The following is a 19,824-nucleotide window of genomic DNA, read 5'->3' on the forward strand; positions in this document are numbered from 1 at the left end:
CTGATATATTGTGCATCCCTACTGATAAAGAATCCAAATTGCTAAGTTGCCTCATATTCAGGCAATAAAAAAACAAGTGCCATTTTTTTAATTAATTTGTTAAAACTGATATCCATATTTTTTTTTTCTTCCTTTTAACTAGGCAAGTCAGTTAAGAACAAAATCTTATTTTCAAAACATGGCCAAAAGAACTGCATTGTTCAGGGGCGGAACGACAGATTTTTACATTGTCAGCTCGGGGATTCGATCTTGCATCCTTTCGGTTACTAGTCCAACGCTGTAACCACTAGACTACCTGCCGCCACGTGACATGTATGTGCAGGCCAGTGACAACACATCTCAATTTAATCTATTTTAAATTTGAGCTGTAATGCAACAAAATGTGGAAAAGGTCAAGGGGTGTGAATACTTTCAGAAGGCACTGTAGCTAACCCAACAACTGTAACATGCTGACCAGACCGGACACGTCGCATGCGCGAGCGTCGCAAAATAAATGTAGAAATCTATGTTATTCAAATTATTGCAGCCACACTGCTCCTGTGCGCCAACGAGCATCTGCATTGCCAAGGGCTAAAATAGAAGTAATTTCTATTTCTGACACAGATCGCGCTGCAAGTCCTGCCTCTCATCTCCTCATTATACAAGCAGGTACCCACGTGCCATCTCCTCATTGGTTATACCTACATGGGTGATTGAAAGACAATGTTTTGCCGGTTGTCGTGGTAATACTATGAAAGTGTAGATGCCAATGACCATATAAGTTCAAAGATGAAAAAGTCTGGAAGGAGGAGAGAACTAGAAACTATTCGGTTGGACGTTTTATGTGTGGATTCATTGTCAGAGTAGAGAACCTTGTACATTTCAGGTAAAATAACTAAATGTTTATATCCCAGGACAAATTAGCTAGCAACATCAAGCTAGCTAAATAGGACAAATTAGCTAGCAAGTGCAAGCTAACTAGCTAAATTGCCATACATGTTTAATGCTTTTCGACCTGTCCCCAAATTAATGTCATTGGTTCAGAGTTTGTTTTGATATTTTAACCTGCGTGTTGTGATTGCGTTTGGTGTAGGGTGACAAAATACATTTACGCACGCGCGCAGCCGGTTTGGTTTCCGTGTAACAATGTATTTGATCAGAGTGAAAGGAGGTGGCGTGGTAGGGTTTATCTAGCATACCGAATACATTACACTGCATGATATTATTGTTATTTCATTCAGCTTTCTCCCCCTCTACTGGCTCCTATCGCCTGGAACCTGTTACCTAGGAGACCCCAATACCCGTCCCGCTGGAGTGTTTCCAATCAGGCACACGGACAAACACACACATCCTCCCTCTCTTTCTCTCTCACACACCCGTCCTTTCTATCTCTGTTACACACACATCCTCCCTCTCTTTCTCTCTCACACACCCGTCCTTTCTATCTCTGTTACACACACACATCCTCCCTCTCTTTCTCTCTCACACACCCGTCCTTTCTATCTCTGTTACACACACACACATCCTCCCTCTCTTTCTCTCTCACACACACCCGTCCTTTCTATCTCTGTTACACACACATCCTCTCTCGGTCTTTCTCACACACACGGGTACATCAAGGGCAGTCTCACCTCTGTGTATCAGTCTGGTTGGGCTCATTCACTCTGCTCAGAGACACACAGCACTGCTCTACAGACAAGTCAACCTGCTGCCACCGGAGGAGACAGCCTAGCAGCTCATCTGTTCAACACAGTGGATTAACTGCAATCGTTTCTCTGTTTATTGGAGTCGTTCCATTTTGACCAGAATTTTGATGCTGAATGTTGGAATTTTTCTCCGAAGTAGCCAACAATTTGTATTTTTTTTGTCCTTCTCTTCCTCAGTTCAGTTCCACATCGCCCATTTGTATGAGATTCAGGTAAGATTTGTCCTTTTCCTCTCATCTCATTGAATTGTGTTTGTACTGTATCTACGTGCTTTCCTTTTCAGTAAGTATTCAACAACGCTGTTCAAGAATAACTTACCCTAAAATATTAACTATACAACTATTCTTTGCTAGCTAGCGTTTTAGCAGCTAGGCTAATTGATCCGAGAGAGCCTTGTGTTGTGATCAAATGACCACCATCATAGAAAATGGATGGGTTTCCCTATCGGCCGGTTCCGTGTGGTTGCCATGGTAACAGGAGTCCCTATCTCTCGTATGCCTGTGTGATTTGTCTTTCACGCTGCTTTGGCTTAAGCAGCAGCTCTTAATAATCGGACCATGTTGGCTGACTGACTGCAGTAGCACCACAGGAGTGCAGAGCTGTGGGTCAGTCAGTGTTCTGCTGTGTCAGTAGGACGTTGCTGCAGCAGTCATTTCATCCAGCAGTCTGTTGGGAGTAAAATGTCTTGGTGCAGGCTAGGGACACTGCTTAATCTGTCAAATATGGCACGTCATTTGTTATTCTCACCCTCCTTTTTTCCCTCTTTCTCCTTCCCTCGCTCTCGTTCTCCCGTTTTCTGCAGAAGAGATACCGGGCTGCCAAGGAGGCGTACGAGAGCCTTCTGCAGACGGAGAATCTTCCAGCACAGGTGAAGGCCACTACCCTGCAGCAGCTAGGTAAGATCACACACAGCTGATGAAAAGAATGACTGGGTCTGGCACTGAATAAATGGATGGATGAGATGATGGCTAGTGAAGGGAAGGTTGACCTATTGTTCTGTGTCCTCCCCTCCCCCTCTACTAGGCTGGATGCACCACACGGTGGAGCAGCTAGGAGACCGAGCCAACAAGGACAGCTATGCCATCCAGTGTCTGCAGAAATCACTGGAGGCAGACCCCAACTCGGGACAGTCCTGGTACTTCCTGGGCAGGTGCTACTCCAGTATTGGCAAGGTCCAGGATGCGTTCGTCTCCTACAGGCAGTCCATAGACAAATCAGAAGCCAGTGCAGACACTTGGTGTTCAATAGGGTACGCATTAGACCGTACGTCTTCTCTCTCTCTCGATCCATCTTTGTTTTGCTCTGCTATCACTCTTCCACTCCTCTCCCTCTCACCATCCCATATCTCTTCTTCCTTTGTCATTCTGTCTGTCACCCTTTCCACTCCACTCACTCTTTAACCCTTTCCACCCCACACTACTGTGTCCTCTACTCTTTTTCTATATTTAACCATCCACCTTTCACTGCTCTGTCCTCTCTACCCCTCTTTGTCTATATTTAACCTTCTCCACCTCTTTCTATATTCAACTCTCTCCCCATCCCTTTTTCTCCCTGTTCCCCTCTCCTCAATCATTTCTTCTCTCCATTAGTGTTCTGTACCAGCAACAGAACCAGCCCATGGATGCTCTGCAGGCGTACATCTGTGCTGTGCAGCTGGACCACGGCCACGCGGCCGCCTGGATGGACCTGGGCACGCTCTACGAGTCCTGCAGCCAGCCGCATGACGCCATCAAGTGCTACATCAACGCCATGCGCAGCAAGGCCTGCTCCAACGCCACCGCGCTCACACAACGCATCAAATGCCTGCAGGTGAGGAGAGGGGGAGAGACTCGGGAGGGAGGTGTTCAGTCCCAAATCAACCTCTAGCTCCCTACCGCTTAGATGGTTAGGGGAGGGGATACTCCTGAGTTCACTGACCACTGGTTGGGTGCTTTTTTTTTTCTCACCTGTTGGAGATCTGAAAGAATTTGGACAGGTGTCAGCAAAGTGGAAATGGTTTAATCTAGCCCTCTTTGTTGACTAGGTTATCACCATGTTTGCTCCCATCCTTTCAGAACTAAAATGGGTGTTCAGGGGCTAAGAGTTGATTTTGGACTGGGTGGGAGAGGTCTGAAGAACCACTTTGAATCTCACTGCTGGAGAGACCTATGATCCGAGCTGCTGGGCTACTCAAACTTGACTATTCTGAACTACAGATTGTGGAAACCATTTTCTGAATACCAGAAGGCAAATCTGTGTGTGTTCACAGTGGAACCTGGCTCCTCCAGTTCCATACCCCATGTGTCTTGTCCATTTTGATGTAAAAACATTACCCCACATTCATCTGTATGTATGAATGAGGGAACATTCTCCAGTCACCAGTAATTTGAGCATAATTCCCTGGCATTAAGACAACGTGATGGTTTGTTTTAATGATTGTGTTGTGTAAATTCATTCAAAGTGCACATATGACCCCCAACATGACTTCCCTGTTTGGTTGACCACTCTACTAAAGACCATAACGGGCAAACATATTCAATCCTCACTAACAGATGGGGCCGCTGATATGCCAAGCTAGTAGCTAACTGGCTACATGAGAGCGACCGTAACAAGACAATAATATTTTGATCGCAAGATCATTTTAAGTCATTAAAATGTTGTTTTCACACGTTTTCATTTCCATAGGCTCAGTTGAGTAACCCCCAGGTCACTAGTCTACAGAGTAAAAGTAAAATGCTTCCTCTTATTGATGAGGCCTGGAGTCTACCAATCCCAGCAGAGCTAACCTCCAGGCAGGGTGGCCTGAACACTGCACCGCAGGTGAGACCAGATAGACCACTCCCCCCACACACAACCCTCTACACACACCACCCCCACCGCCAACGGGCAACACATCACCTGGAGCTTCTCCATGAGTCTTCCTGTGGAGTAACCAATGCCCTAGAGCAGTCATAAGAACCAATTTAACCAAGTTATGCTCACAATCTGGAAAAGTTAGTGACTGGGAAAACCCCTGGTAAAAGTCATTCATATAGCTGTACCTGGTGGGATTTTTAGGTGTAGCTTGTTAAGGCAGCAATCTAGTCATGGTTGGCAAACTAGTCATACAGTGGCTTGAGACATGACATGCAAATGTTATGACGTGATTTGCCACAATTTCTTGTTATGACTGCTTAGGGCTTTTGTTATGACTGACAGGATCAAGGGAAGTGTTGCCCATCCCAATCCCCTCCTCCCTTCCTCAATCTCCCTGACACAGCCACAGGCCAACCTCACTACCCACTGTCTACCAGTATCTGTTATCATGGCTTCACAGCTCAAAGAACCAATTTGGTTAAATTAAATTGGTTTCATTTAATTTCTCCATTCAAAAATAATATATTTTAATTGTGACATCCAGAGTATTTACACAATATAAAAATACATATTAAAAAAAAAAAATACTAATGTATTTTTACCAGATTAAAAATAAAATTTGTTATTCTACACTGAGACGATTAGCAAGACGTCAGTTGATTGTCGTTGTGATTGGTGAGGTTGTGCCTCAGTAGAATAGTTCCAGGTTGACATTCTTCCTCTCATTCATCCTGAGGTCATCAGGTGCCTTGCTGCCTCTGAAACCTAGCGGCGCCCCCTAGTGTTGCAGTAGCATTCATTCACTTTCATTATAGACAACATTAGTTCTAGTGTGTGTGTGTGTGTGTGTTCGTTGAGTACAATGTAATTCTCAGCATCAGACTATACAAACTGAAGCCGTCTTCAGATGTTTGTTTTTGGGAGGAGATGGGAGAGGGTTGTTATCACTTGTATTCATAAGAAAACAGGTTGACATGGTTTCAGGTGTTCTGATTATGACCACAACCCATGTTTTCCACAAATCCATTTTCATGTAGAATGGAGGATGACAATTCACACCTGGAGTTGCCTTTTTGAACATTTTGATTATTTTGTTTAAAAGCTGCATCTGCCAAGGGCTTGGCGTTGTGGTATGAGCAGGCAAAGCCTTTGTATGGCCAAGCGTCTTTGTTGGCGATGACACTCCGTCAACGTGGAAGGGTTGACAGTTTGTGATGAGAAATTCCAGTCTACCGGTCGTCTTCAGGGTATCATTGCAGATTGTTTGTAAAAAATAAAAATGCAGGGAAGAAATATGTATGTGTTTTGAAGTCCCGACATCACCCTCCTGCTTTTGTTCTCCCTCTCTAACTGCCTATCCCTTTTCTGTCACTTCCTCTCCATCCTTCACGTTGCGTTCTGCTCCTTGCTACCTGCCCTTTAATTTTCCCTGCGACGCTCTTCTCTTCCTCTATTGCTCTCTCCTTTTATCCCTCTATCTCTGCCTGAGATCTACCCCTTCCTGTCCCTTTCTCTCTTCTCCTGCATCCCTCCTGTATTTCCCTGTCTTTCTGTGCACTTTCCCTCACTACTTTACCTTCTATCATGTTTTCAACACCCTTCACTGCCCTCTTGCAACCCCTTCACTCTCCCTCCTCCTTCTCCTCCCCTTCCCTCCCTCTCTGTAGGCGTGTAAGCCCCAGCACAGCTCGGAGGGAGGGGGATCGAGCCAGGCTCTGCCCCCACACGTGGGCCCTATGGGCCAGGGGGAGGACCAGTCCAGCCCTGCCAAGAGGAGGAGGGCCTCCAGCCCAGCCAAGGTACATTACACTATATTCAGATGGAGGTCTGATGTGTTTTTGTAGAACAGACATGATTGTCTATCAGGTAGCATAGGAAATCGTGTGAGCAGTATGTTACAATACCACTCGCATCCATTTAAATATTTTAGGTTGGCTGAAGATGAGGAATCTCTCACTCCTAACTCTGAAACACTCCTTTTGCAGAGCCAGCCAGATTCCTGGGCTAGTAACTCGGCACAGCAGGCAGTCCCCAACTGGTACCTGTCACCACAGAAACTGCAGGTAAACACACTTCACACGCCCTGCCACTCACACCTGGGTCCCCCTGCTGATTCCGTCTCTACACACACTAATCTGTACATCCTCGGTGTTCCCAGCTCCTGGACCAGTTGAGGAGTAACCGGGCCAGTCTGAAGCCCCTGCAGCTGCAGATGCTGGAGCAGCTGGAGGCACAACTCAACCTAATGCAGCAGCACCAGCAGCAGGTACACACATACACACACGCTTACTACCCCCAGATGTTTACATGATGGCCTGCAAGCAGTATACTGTATGTCTCTTCTAATTATTCTAATGTAGAGTAATATATTGACTAATTCATGTTAATCCACTGAAAGTGCTGTTGTTAATTAGACTAAACCCTGATGTTGTGATTATGTTGTGTTTTACAGATGAGACAGAATGCATCTGGGCAGCTGCGTCCCTCCCTCTCCAACGGCCCCTCAGCTACCAACTCTCTTCCCCCTCCTCACTCTAGCCTGCCCCCCTCCCGGCCCCACCTGGCCCCTCAGGGCTCGTTGCGGCCCCCCTGCTCCCCTCGACCATTGGCCAACGGGCCTCTGGCAGGCGGGACACCACACGGACACTCTGACACTCTTTCTGTGGGCAATAATAATAATGATGATGACCCGGTGGCGGCCACAGGACCCAACGGAGACGTGCCTTACCTGCAGCCCGGCGCACTACTACCTCACACCTGCACAAGCACCCAATCACAGGACACAGCGCGCCGGGCCCTGCACCTAAACTCCACTCAGGTAGGACCTGTTCACTCTATTCAGGTCTATGTGAAGCTCATATAGGCTCTGAGTGAACTGCTGTTATTTTCTGTGCTAGTTCTTGCTTAGTTATCTCAGATGTTCCTTAGTGAGGAGAGAACTAGACCTACTATGTGTTCTTTAGCTATAGTCCTTATTCTGATCTAACAGTGGGGTTCCCTCCCTGCTCCCCTCTCCCTACAGGGGCTTCAGAAGGGTTCCGCTCCACATTGGGCGGGTCCTAATGGGGATGGGTCTCTCTCCTCCTCTGGGGGGTCAACCCACCCCCTCTCGCACCCACAGACGCCCCACAATCAGGTTGGACATTCCGCCGCCCCGTCGCCGCGGCAACAGGCTCTCAACCACCTCCCGTCCCCCCCTTCTCCCCCTCACTCTGCTACCTCAGGTGGAGCATCTGGCACCCCTGCTACCAAAGAGAGCACGCCCCTCGGCAACGGCCCCGCAGCCACGGCAACAAAGGGGCCTGGGGAGACGACGACGGCCAATAGCACTGCCGCGGCGGAAAGCTTATCCAATCACGTACAGTCGGCGGCGGGAGACGGCGGGACGAGCAACCGGTCCCCTCACCACAGCTCAGACAATCCTAAGGGGGGCGACCCCACCACCTCCGCCCCCCACAAGAAGATCAACAACATCCACCCGGCCGTCTCCTCGGCCGCTTCCTCCCCCATCTCTGCAATGTCCACCGCAACTCCCTCGCCCAAATCCACCGAGCCCGGCCAGTCGACGGGCCCGCACGGCCTCAACAGCCCCTCCACCACCGCAGCAGCATTATCATCAGCCGGCCCCGCCACCGTCGTCAATGGCAACGGCAAGGGGGGCATCTCCGAGGACTCCCAGAGCCCGTTGAAGGCGGACCCCCCTGCCACGTGTCGCAGACCCACGCCACCCCATGCCCGCACACCCCCATCATCCTCTTCCTCTGTGTCCATCTACCCCTCCTCCACTGACGTGCTCAAGGCCTGCAGGTTAGACTGGGGGGGACCCAGTACCATTTCTTCTTGGGCTGTAGGAACTTTTTGATTGTCTCCCTCTATTGGGAAGATGTAGTATTGCATTTGTTGGTGGAGGGAACTGTCAGAGCAGAGATTTATACTGTAAAACCAAGAGGCTAATTTTGTTTGTACCTTTTTCTCTCTTTGTCCGTCTCTCCTTTCCCTGTTTTTCTCTCTTTCAGAAACCTGGGGAAGAACGGTTTGTCTAGCAGCAGTATACTGCTGGATAAGTGTCCCCCTCCTCGCCTGCCCCCTCCTCCCTCCCCAGTCCTGCCCAAGGACAAACTCAACCCCCCCACACCAAGCATCTATGTGAGTATGGAAGAAAGACTTCTCGTCATAGTATAATAATGAAAGGGGAATGTTTTAGTCAATGTTGTGATTTTGATGAGAATCTTACAAATGTATATACACTCAACGTTCAAAAGGTGGTGTTTTGAAGACGTGAGATATATATTTTCAATTGAAATAATATTGAATGTCCTTTTAAAAAATAAAAATATATGTTATTGTGTGTTTGATCCCCAGCTGGAGAATAAGAGGGATGCCTTCTTCCCTCCGCTGCACCAGTTCTGCACAAACCCCTCCAACCCTGTCACCGTCATCAGAGGGCTGGCCGGGGCGCTCAAACTGGGTGAGTCTACCATTTCTACTGCCACCTGCTGTTTAGGACTGTCATTACAATACCCGGTTTTGCCTTTTCTCATTTGGGCAAAAGTCCTTCCACCACCCTCTCTCCTCAGTGACCTTGAAACCAATAAGTGGTGGAGGAGATGTTAGTAGGTGAACAGATGAGTCCTCACCTCAATAGCCATCTTTCATCAACTGCTGCTCCCGAGTGGCGCAGCGGTCTAAGGCACTGCATCTCAGTGCTAGAGGCGTCACTACAGACCCTGGTTCGATTCCAGGCTGACCATGACCGGCCGTGATTGGGAGTCCCGTAGGGCCCAGCGGGTTAGGGTTTGGCTGGGGTAGGCTGTCATTGTAAATAAGAATTTATTCTTAACTGACTTGCCTAGTTAAATAAAATAAATGGTTATGAGTATCCTACCTGATTCCTTCAAAGAGCTTTAAAATCCTCCCTCTCTTTGCCGCCTCTCCTCAATTACCTTTGACCTTTTTTGAAAGGAGGCGAGAGAGGACGCAGGAGTTGAACCAATTCAATTGAGAAATGCCCCATGAAGGAGTCCTTGGTGCCGACCATTAACTTTGATGTTGCACTTATGCAAGCCCCAATGCAGCTGGAGCATTAGCTGGTTTCCATGTCCTTTATTTGAGTGAGTGCCCGCTTCCACCCCTTCACTCTTTCTCTCGCTCTCTTTTTAATAACCATCTCCTACCTCTTCCCCTCTCTCAGACCTGGGTCTGTTCTCTACTAAGACCCTAGTGGAGGCTAACCCAGACCATCTGGTTGAGTGTCGTACCCAGCTGTCTCAGCCCGCTGACGAGAACTGGGACCTGAGTGGCACCAAGAAGATGTGGCGCTGCGAGAGCGGCCGAGCTCACACCACCATCGCCAAATACGCCCAGTACCAGGCTGCCTCCTTCCAGGAGTCACTACGGGTTAGTAGAGGGAGATTCACACACACACACACACACAGGGTTTCCGTTAGGAAAATGTGGCGCTGGAGAACGTGAATGGAAAGATTTAAATTTACCGGATCAGTATGCATTGGGTGCGTAGTCCATTAAGGCATCCACCCACGGTGCTCAGAATGACAGAAATCACATGTAGATTATGGTAATGCAGTTTAACAGAACATGCAACTCCTGTAATGAAGCAGACAATAAAACATAATTTTCAAACATTTGCCAAAATGGAATTTGTTGGGAAACACCATTCTAAACAGGTCACCTGGTAGCAGTTCCATATGTGACCGATGAAAATCTCTGTTAGAAACTTAGAAAGAGGGGGAATCTAGAGGCAACAACTAGGATGGGTTGTTAATATGACTAGGATGGTGCCTTGGCTTCTGGACAACTAAAGAAAGTTGATCTGAAAACCAATAGATAGATGGCATAGTGGTGGGTCCAATAGGGAAGTAAATGGAAATACATGTAATAATGACACCTGTCTGTAATCATTCAAAATGCTTCACCAGAAAGCATGACTTAGCCACAGAGGGACCGAGGATCATTAGCTTATTTTGACAAAAATATCTGATTGTTTCAAATCATAAGCTTCTAGGCCTATGCCTATTCGGGAGCCTGTAATGTGGGCAACGCGCGTGGCAATGAGCCTCAGTTGTGGCTGTCAGTAGAAAAACATCTCAAATATGAAGATAATGTGTATTGAGTATAATTTAAAATGTTTAGACAAGAAGAAGGGGAGGGGTGTGTGGCGAAGATAGAGGTGAGTCGCTCTCCAGAATGACTCGGCTGTTTCCCGCCAAATCTTATTGTGTGAATATTTTTCTTTTCTTTTTTAGCAATTCCCCATTACATACAGTACCAGTCAAAAGTTTGGCAACATCTACTCATTCAAGGGTTTTTAATGTTACAGTTTTCAACATTGTAGAATAATAGTGAAGACATCAAAACTATGAAATAACACATATGGAATCATGTAGTAACCAAAAAAGTGTTTAACAAATCAAAATATATTTGAGATTCTTCTAAGTAACCACCCTTTGCCTTAATGACAGCTGTGCACACTCTTGGCATTCTCTGCAGTGATATGCCATCACCAGTAGTCAATGTACTGTTAATCCCTGTCATTTGGTAACATTGTTTTATGGTATTGCGTGTATTAGGGCTGGGCGATATTGCCAAAATGTCATATCCCGATAACAATACATATCCCAATAACAATACATATCACGATATAGCACATTTTCTGTAAATTCAATTTAGAGAAAGTTTTTGGGGTCTCATCCGTAGACTCTCCGTACTGTTTCACATGATTCTTGCGTAGGTGGTAAGAGGTTAGTGGTGTTTGAGCCTCTTGTCGGGACCGTCCTGCGGCATATTTTGCGTTGGGCGGTTTTCTGGTCCGTGTCAGACTTTTCATACCCAAACCACGTCCATGCGACCAACGTTGACCCTCTTTTAGGTACGAGCTCCGTGTCTCCGTGCTCGATCACATTCACTCTCTTCCATGTTTGTTTGTGTTGCAAATTTCCTTCCACACGATGCAAAGCGTCGTCCAATTGACAAAAAATATTGCCGTAAAGAGTGATTTGTGACTAAACGATAGAGCACAATATGAAACGATAGACGGTTTTCTATTGTCACACGATATATATTGTCATATAGCCAAGCCCTAGCTTGTATTAATGAGTCATTTACCATTCTCAAGAGTGGGAACGTTGTTTGCAGAGTTCACAACCTGCTACACTTGTGAGAAACGAGTGTTGGTTTATTTCGTAACCAATTACAAGATTTGTAAATGTTTTTATTTCTGTTTTGTTTGGAGTCCTCCATGTGAGCATGTCTGGTTTCTCTGTCCTGATAATGTTGAGGGAGCACTCGCCTGAGGATGCATAGACGTACCTGTCCTGCTGCCGTTGTTTTTAACATCCACTGTGAATGATAATACATTAAAACTATACTGTAGTTCCTTGCAGTAAGCGATTTTGATCAATCTTTCTGACAATCTCCCCCTCGATAATCACCAATCCTCGGTGTGAAAGAGCAATGGACGTTATAGTAATTTCTTTAGCTGCCAATGGATCACGGGGTATCAGTGTCCATATGGCAGGCTGGTGATCTCGCCTTAGTTGACTTCACTTTTAGATTTGTATCATTTTAATTCCGATTTTTGATTAAACACGTGACAATGGTTTTGAGAAACAACTTTATTATTGAAATAAACATTCAGGTTTCAAACATTTAAGTATGTTTTCAAAATGCATATTGCCTCCAGCTCACATTGTAAAGTGGTGGGTGACGTGCTGACAGCCTGTTGAGCTGCACTTGAATGGTGAATGGGAGGGCGCGCTTCAACTACCAGTTGAAAAATAAAAATAGTAGCTCTTTTTAATCATTTACTAAAACTGTTAACATGCGATTGCGTTTAGAAATTGTTGTGCGTTGAATGGGCTGATAAAATCACATGTTTTACTCCAGCAGCAACCAGCTGAGGAAATCTCACTCAAAATAGGCTCTGTGTGCATGTGATAGTTGTTGGATAAATACACGATGGCTAACAAAATTCCACAAAATTATTCAAATCTACAGACCAATAAGCATGACGGTAAAAATGTATTTCCATCAAAATAAATGGCAATATTTTGTCATGGGATTTATTTTGGCCGGCAACTGTTTTATTTATCGGCTTTTCTTTTTTTGGGGTGGCAATATCCGTCAATTGTAGTATAACGGAAACCCTGACACACACACAGACCTGTTTCCCAATGCTCGGTGTCTTTTTGAATGGGATCCTCTTTACTCTCAGGAGGAGAATGAGAAGAAGGCGTTGAAGGAGCCCTCAGACACTGAGCCAGCATCAGCAGAGAGGTGAGCAACACACACCTGTCAGGATTTTTCACTGATATATTCACAACCTTTGAACCTTTTTCTAATCATAATTTCTTCCTGCTGTGTTCAGTGCGGCACGCAAAAGGAGGGGTCCCCTAAAGCACATCAAATTTGGGACCAACATCGACGTGTCGGACGAAAGAAAGTACGTGTTTGTGTGGTCAGACATGGCATTGGTCACACGTTGCAAAATTTTGATAAACCCCATTGCCTCCTCTGAACACACCCCCTTTCTCCTCGTCCCCCAGGTGGAAGCTACAGCTGCAGGAGCTGAGTAAGCTGCCTGCGTTCGCCAGGGTGGTGTCTGCTGGCAATCTGCTCAGCCATGTAGGACACACCATCCTGGGCATGAACACTGTCCAGCTCTACATGAAGGTCCCCGGCAGCAGGATACCAGGTAGATGCACACACTGTACGCGCACACGCACACACACACACTGTACATATTAGGCAAGAGCACAGTACAGAGATACAATTTTATAGGACAAGCTGTTGAAGGTTCTAGTGCTTTTTTATATTGATACTTATGAGTTACAAAGACCAGATTGTTAAAGATGCACTATGCAGAAATCCCTCTACCATTTCCTGGTTGAAATTCTAATAGTTTGCCTAATTCACTTTGTGCCAAGACAAGCAAGTACAGTGTAGAGAATCATTAAAACGCTGTGAAATGATATTTTCCATAACCAAGAATATTGTATTTTCAGCTATTTTAAAGCTGGTGTACAAAACTGAAAGTAAGAGGAAGTTAAGAATGGGAAGCATGGAAATTTCTCACATAACAGATCTAGCGCGTTCTAGACTTGCTTTCAATGAGAATGACAGATCTATAAATAACATTTCTCTGTGATTTATTTTTTTGGGGTCGCCCAAAAAGTTAAATAATACAGTTCTAACTCGGTCTTGCTTTATCTCTGTGGTCCAGGTCATCAGGAACACAATAACTTCTGCTCTGTCAACATCAACATCGGCCCTGGGGACTGTGAGTGGTTTGCTGTGCCAGAACCCTACTGGGGAGTGATGAGCAACTTCTGTGAAAAGTAAGGACCTAACAACCATAGAGGCTAGTGATAATACATTACACAATAGTGATGTTGTCAGTGAATGAGAAATGGGGGGGGGGGGTCTGCGAGAAAATAATATATACAAAAGAAGGAACGACATCAGATGGGGTGTCAAGGTGAGGGTTGGCTTCTTTTGTGCCTCGCTTTGAACACGAAGAGCAAACTGTCTGAATGAAAAAGGAGTGATTCAGGGAGATATTGAGTGAAAGGAAGGAAAGGAGCTGAATTGAATCCAGGAATGAGGGCATTAATGAAACAAGGGAGATCTAACTAACCCATCTCTTCTCTCTGGCCTTCCACAACAAAACTATTCTGATTTTAAATACAGACAAAGGAATGGCCCAGAAGACAGAAAATACTGAAATTAGATAGTCTTTAATGCGAGTCCTAATTCCACATCTCTTACAGAAATGAGAAAAGACTGAAAATAAATACTCCCCCTCGCTCTTTTCCTCCCCCTCGCTCTTTTCCTCCCCCTCGCTCTTTTCCTCCCCCTCGCTCTTTTCCTCCCCCTCGCTCTCCATCAGAAACAACATCAACTTCCTGATGGGTTCGTGGTGGCCTAACCTGGAGGACCTGTATGAGGCAGATGTGCCTGTCTACCGGTTCATCCAGCGGCCGGGGGACCTGGTGTGGCTCAACACGGGCACCGTCCACTGGGTCCAGGCCATCGGCTGGTGCAACAACATCGCCTGGAACGTAGGACCCCTCAGTGGTAAGCCTCTGATGCAGCTTTTGCTTGCTCCTTCAGTTACTGTAAAAACACTTAGTAATTTAAAAAAGACATGTATTTATGAATACAATTTAATACATGGATATTATCTCTTAAAGTGATAGTTGACTCCAGAATCAGTTTGTCAGCTGTTTCTAGACCTGTGAAGTGTTGTAATTAATTTCACAACATCCACAGCCCACCAGTACAAGCTGGCCGTGGAGCGTTACGAGTGGAACAAGCTCCAGAGCGTCAAGTCCCATGTACCCATGGTGCACCTCTCCTGGAACATGGCCCGCAACATCAAGGTGTCCGACCACAAGCTCTTCCAGATGATCAAGTAAGTCACCGTATTTTACTGTTTAGTTTCACACTGTGAGCATCTCTCCTGCCACATGTTAGAACTGTGTGTCCACTCTGTCATGAGGGGTGGAGAGTGACAGGGATGCAAACTAGGGGGGGGGGGGCTTTGGATCACTACTGGCTGTAAGCGAACGAGTGATGTGCGTTAGGCGCAATACTGGCTGTATCCAAGGCTCAGCCAATCATTCACATAACAGAATGCAGTGCAGCACGCGACTGAAGAGAGAAGACACAATCAATTTGCTAGTTACAGAATCAGCGCGCGCTCTGGAAAGACAGCAGTAGGGTGCAAAGGCAGTTTGCCAGTTACAGTAGCGCATCCCTGAACGATAACGAAGAGGTAGGTGAGAAGTTTGACCACGGAGACGGGGTGAGCAAAACTGAAAAACAGCTGGCGTTTGGAAAGTTTTTGAGGTGAGGGAGAAGTGTGGTGGATCAAGAATTGTAAGCATTATTAAATATCTTGCTGTGGTAGCTGGATCGACATCTCCGTTAGCTAGCCAGAAAAATGTTGAGCAACATTAGCCAACTTAACTGATCAAATAATTGAGTTTGTTTTGAAAATGTTCTGCCTGATGAACTCCGATAGCTAGCTGGATAACGTTACATCAGATGAGCTAACGTTAGTAACCTAACCAATTCGCTGTAGTATTAACTGGTACATGACTCCTTGCAGTGGATAAAAAGAGGTATGCCAGGTGTACTCTCTGCCTGAAAGAGATCAATTATGTCAACAAAGAGTATCATGCTCTGCTGGTACATTGTAGAACAGATGTCCACAGGCAGAAAGTGTACAATGTAATAACGTGCAGTGTAACCCAAAGATATTGCTTTTGTTGTGTTGAATTTGACAGTAAAACTTTTGTGAGTGGGGGGTAATATTACATTTTTTACTCAGTGAACGTTATTTTTTTACAAATGTAGCCTTGTGCACTTGATCGACGTGTACTAGACTGGCCACTATATTAGAGCAAAAATAGTATGCCTGTTTCATTCTATTTCTACATAGTTTTTTCCCCACGTGCAATATTTAGATGTGTGTGCTCACAAGTGTTCTATTATAAAGGCTGTCATGGCTAACTGCAATATTAGTGTATTGTTTTTTTCCCTCAAGACTTCGAGTGTCGTTTGCAGTAAAGTCTAGGCAACAAATAATATTGCATTGCTTTCCTTACATTTTTTTGCTGTGAGTTAGGTTCACATTAACCACTTATTTTACACACAGAGACTGATCATGTTCTTTTGTTGTTTAATTAGTTAACCTGCATTTCCCCTTAGCAGGGATTTGTTACCTTTTTGTGCCTTCAGCAGTTTGCATCCCTGGAGAGACGGGGCTTCAGATTGGATGATGACGTGCATTTTGATGACGTGGCTGCTGGAAAACGTAACCTTAAAACATGTAGGTGTCTGAGTTTCTTTTAATGTCATGGTGTGTTTGATGTAGGTACTGCCTGCTGAGGACGCTGAAGCAGTGTCAGTCGGTGAAGGAGGCTCTGGCCGCGGCAGGGAAGGAGACGGTACTGCAGGGCAGGAACAGAGATGAGCCTGCGCACTACTGCACCATCTGTGAGGTACGTCAGGGGCTCCGGCCCATTTCAACCCCTAGTCCCTTACCCAAGCTGCTACCCCACACAGTCGTTACATTGTCACTATATATACGTTTGTTTTGAGTAACTGACTGTAATGTTCTGGTTGACGACTGAGAAATTGACTACAGACCATGACTATCATATGAGTAACTGACAGGATTATGTGTTGACGACTGAGTAAATGACAGTTTTTGACTTCAGTGTGTGTGTTGGTTGACTGTTACTGACGTGTGTTGGTTGATTGTATTACAGATAGGAATGGCTATTTTAGATGTTTTGACTGTTCATATTTTTTTTGAGTACTCAAGTGGGAAAAAAGCACATTTATCTATTTGCAAACAGTGAACAACAATTCCTAATATCATAACCATTACAGATAACGAATCCTAATTGCTAAATTGCCATATATTTATTCAGTGAATAAAAAAACAAGTGCCATTTAAGATGAGTTTGTTAACTGTAATATCAACAGGTTATATTATATCGTGGAACACAGTCTTCGAAAAAGTAGTAACCTCAGCAATGTGGCGCTTGCTTGTAGAATGGCATAGCCTTGTTTTGTTAATTTAGCAGACAAGACTCTTCTTTCCCGCGCGCTTATCAAAGTCAAGACACCTACACTACATGGCCAAAAGTATGTGGACGCCTGCTCATCGGCTATCTCATTCCAAAATCATGGGCATTAATATGGAGTTGCTTCCATTCAGCCATGAGCCTCAGTGAGATCAGGCGATTAGGCCTGGCTCGCAGTCGGTGTTCCAATTAATCCAAAAGGTGTTCGATTGGGTTGAGGTCAGGGCTCTGTGCAGGCCTATCAAGTTCTTCCACACCGATCTCGACAAACCATTTCTGTATGGACCTCGCTTTGTGCACGGGGGCATTGTCATGTTGAAATAGGAAAGGTCCTTCCCCAAACTGTTGCCACTAAGTTGGAAGCATAGAATCGTCTAGAATGTCACTGTATACTGTAGCATTAAGATTTCCCTTCACTTGAACTAAGGAGCCTATCCCGAACCATGGAAAAACATCCCCAGACCATTATTCCTCCGCCACCAAACTTTACAGTTGGCACTATTCATTCGGGCAGGTAGCGTTCTCCTGGCATCCGCCAAAACCAGATTTGTCCGTCAGACTGCCAGATGGTGAAGCGTGATTTATCACTCCAGAGAACGTGTTTCCACTGCTCCAGAGTCCAGTGGCGGCTAGCTTTACACCACTCTAGCCGACGCTTGGCATTGCGCATGGTCATCTTAGGCTTGTGTGCATCTCCTCAGCCATGGAAACCCATTTCATGAAGCTCCAGATGAACAGATGCTAACGTAGCTTCCAGAGGCCATTTGGAAGTTGGTAGTGAGTGTTGCAACCGGCAACAGACGATTTTTACGAGCTACAGCACACGGCGGTCCCGTTCTGAGCTAAATGTCTTTATCAAAGTAATGTTTTTAGTGTGGAACCTGTCTATGTTTAGGGGGTGATAGTGTTGAATAACCAATTCTAGCCGTTTGCAAGGTAGGGTTGTCATTAGTTAGTTATCACAGCCACAAAGTCATCATTTAGTTTCATAAAATCTCTTATTTTAAACCTTTATCCCTAACCACACTGTTAACCTTATGCCTAACCTTAAGCACATTTTTGTTTGCGGGACACAGCCCCTATATGGAAAGATAAGACTCACAAACATGGTGTTCTCCGTTTTGCTTTTCGGACCCCAAAAGCACCTTGACTCGTCTGAAGTCTGTACAGCCGATTATGCCAACGTCTGTCTGTAGCCCATCTGTTTGGGCTACACACTAATATGACCCCTCTGTGGAAAGGTTTTGCTCTAGGATGCCCACAGGCCTCACAAGACTTGACTGAATGTGCCCCGGTACCAGTTGAAAAAATGAATGGAAGTATATATGGAGACAGTTTAGTGCCAAAAATAAAGGTTTAAATTTATTTTTATTTTTTAATTGTTGACTGATCTTATATCTCAGATATAGGACAGACACTACAGAACAAACTTCATTGGGTTTATTTTTGGGAACTGTTCCATGTAGTGAATCTGTTATTCATTGTGTTTGTATGGGCTATATATCTATCGCGCTCTAACTCTACCGGGGTCACTTAGAAAGGTCCATGTTTTTGAAAGAAAAGCAACACATTTTTGCCTTTTTTTTTAAATAACATCAAATTGATCAGAAATACAGTGTAGACATTGTTAATATTGTAAATGACTTTTGTAGCTGGAAACTACTTTTTTTTATTTTATGGAATATCTACGTAGAGGCCCATTATCAGCAACCATCACTCCTGTGTTCCAATGGCACTTTGTTAGCTAATCCAAGTTTATAATTTTTAAAGGCTAATTGATCATTAGGAAACCCTTTTCCCATTTGTGTTAGCACAGCTGAAAACTGTTGTGCTGATTTAAAGAAGCAATAAAACTGGCCTTCTTTAGACTAGTTTAGTGTCTGGAGCATCAGCATTTGTGGTTTCAATTACAGGCTCAAAATGGCAAGAAACAAAGAACTTCTTCTGAAACTCGTCAGTCTATTCTTGTTCTGAGAAATGTTTTTTCCATGCGAGAAATTGCCAAGAAACTGAAGATCTCGTACAACGCTGTGAACTACTCCCTTCACAGAACTGGCTCTAACCAGAATAGAAAGAGGAGCGGGAGGCCCCGGTGCACAACTGAACAAGAGGACAAGTACATTAGTGTCTAGTTTGAGAAAGACGCCTCACAAGTCCTCAACTGGTAGCTTCATTAAATAGTACCCGCAAAACACCAGTCTCAATGTCAACAGTGAAGAGGTGACTCCGGGATGCTGGCCTTCTAGGCAGAGTAGCAAAGAAAAAGCCAGATCTCAGACTAGCCAATAAAACAAAAATATTAAGATGGGCAAAAGAACACACTGGACACAGGAAGATTGGACAAAGTATTATGGACAGACAAATCTAAATTTGAGGTGTTCGGATCACAAAGAAGAAAAACATGAAGATGCTGTGGGAGTGCTTGATGCCATCTCAAGCATGGTGGAGGCAAACTGATGGTCTGGGGGTGCTTTGGTGGTGGTAAAGATTTGTACAGGGTTGAAGGGATCTTGAAGAAGCAAGACTCTCCATTTTGCAACGCCATGCCATACCCTGTTGACTGCGCTTAATTGGAGCCAATTTCCTCCTACAACAGAATAATGACCTAAAGCACAGCTACAAACTATGCAAGAACAATTTAGGGAAGAAGCAGTCAGCTGGTATTCTGTCTCCATAATGGTGTAGCCAGC

At 45.1% G+C, this 19,824-nt stretch overlaps 1 protein-coding gene across 1 annotated transcript in view; it reads left to right on the forward strand.

Annotated features, from left to right (window-relative positions):
* LOC129845636 (lysine-specific demethylase 6A-like) overlaps positions 1-19,824 on the forward strand; it is a 43,851-nt gene that overhangs the window by 22,632 nt on the left and 1,395 nt on the right. The window contains exons 8-27 of the mRNA XM_055913476.1: positions 1,863-1,897; positions 2,488-2,581; positions 2,709-2,934; positions 3,275-3,494; positions 4,350-4,484; positions 6,188-6,319; positions 6,506-6,583; positions 6,679-6,786; positions 6,973-7,338; positions 7,543-8,327; positions 8,537-8,666; positions 8,883-8,988; positions 9,712-9,917; positions 12,751-12,812; positions 12,904-12,978; positions 13,082-13,230; positions 13,759-13,873; positions 14,425-14,612; positions 14,808-14,949; positions 16,417-16,543. Of these exons, the coding sequence (XP_055769451.1) occupies positions 1,863-1,897; positions 2,488-2,581; positions 2,709-2,934; positions 3,275-3,494; positions 4,350-4,484; positions 6,188-6,319; positions 6,506-6,583; positions 6,679-6,786; positions 6,973-7,338; positions 7,543-8,327; positions 8,537-8,666; positions 8,883-8,988; positions 9,712-9,917; positions 12,751-12,812; positions 12,904-12,978; positions 13,082-13,230; positions 13,759-13,873; positions 14,425-14,612; positions 14,808-14,949; positions 16,417-16,543 (3,479 nt within the window). The remainder of the gene's footprint in view (positions 1-1,862; positions 1,898-2,487; positions 2,582-2,708; positions 2,935-3,274; positions 3,495-4,349; positions 4,485-6,187; positions 6,320-6,505; positions 6,584-6,678; positions 6,787-6,972; positions 7,339-7,542; positions 8,328-8,536; positions 8,667-8,882; positions 8,989-9,711; positions 9,918-12,750; positions 12,813-12,903; positions 12,979-13,081; positions 13,231-13,758; positions 13,874-14,424; positions 14,613-14,807; positions 14,950-16,416; positions 16,544-19,824) is intronic.

This window comes from Salvelinus fontinalis, unplaced genomic scaffold (assembly GCF_029448725.1).
Source record: "Salvelinus fontinalis isolate EN_2023a unplaced genomic scaffold, ASM2944872v1 scaffold_0328, whole genome shotgun sequence".
NCBI classification, from domain to species: Eukaryota; Metazoa; Chordata; class Actinopteri; order Salmoniformes; family Salmonidae; genus Salvelinus; species Salvelinus fontinalis.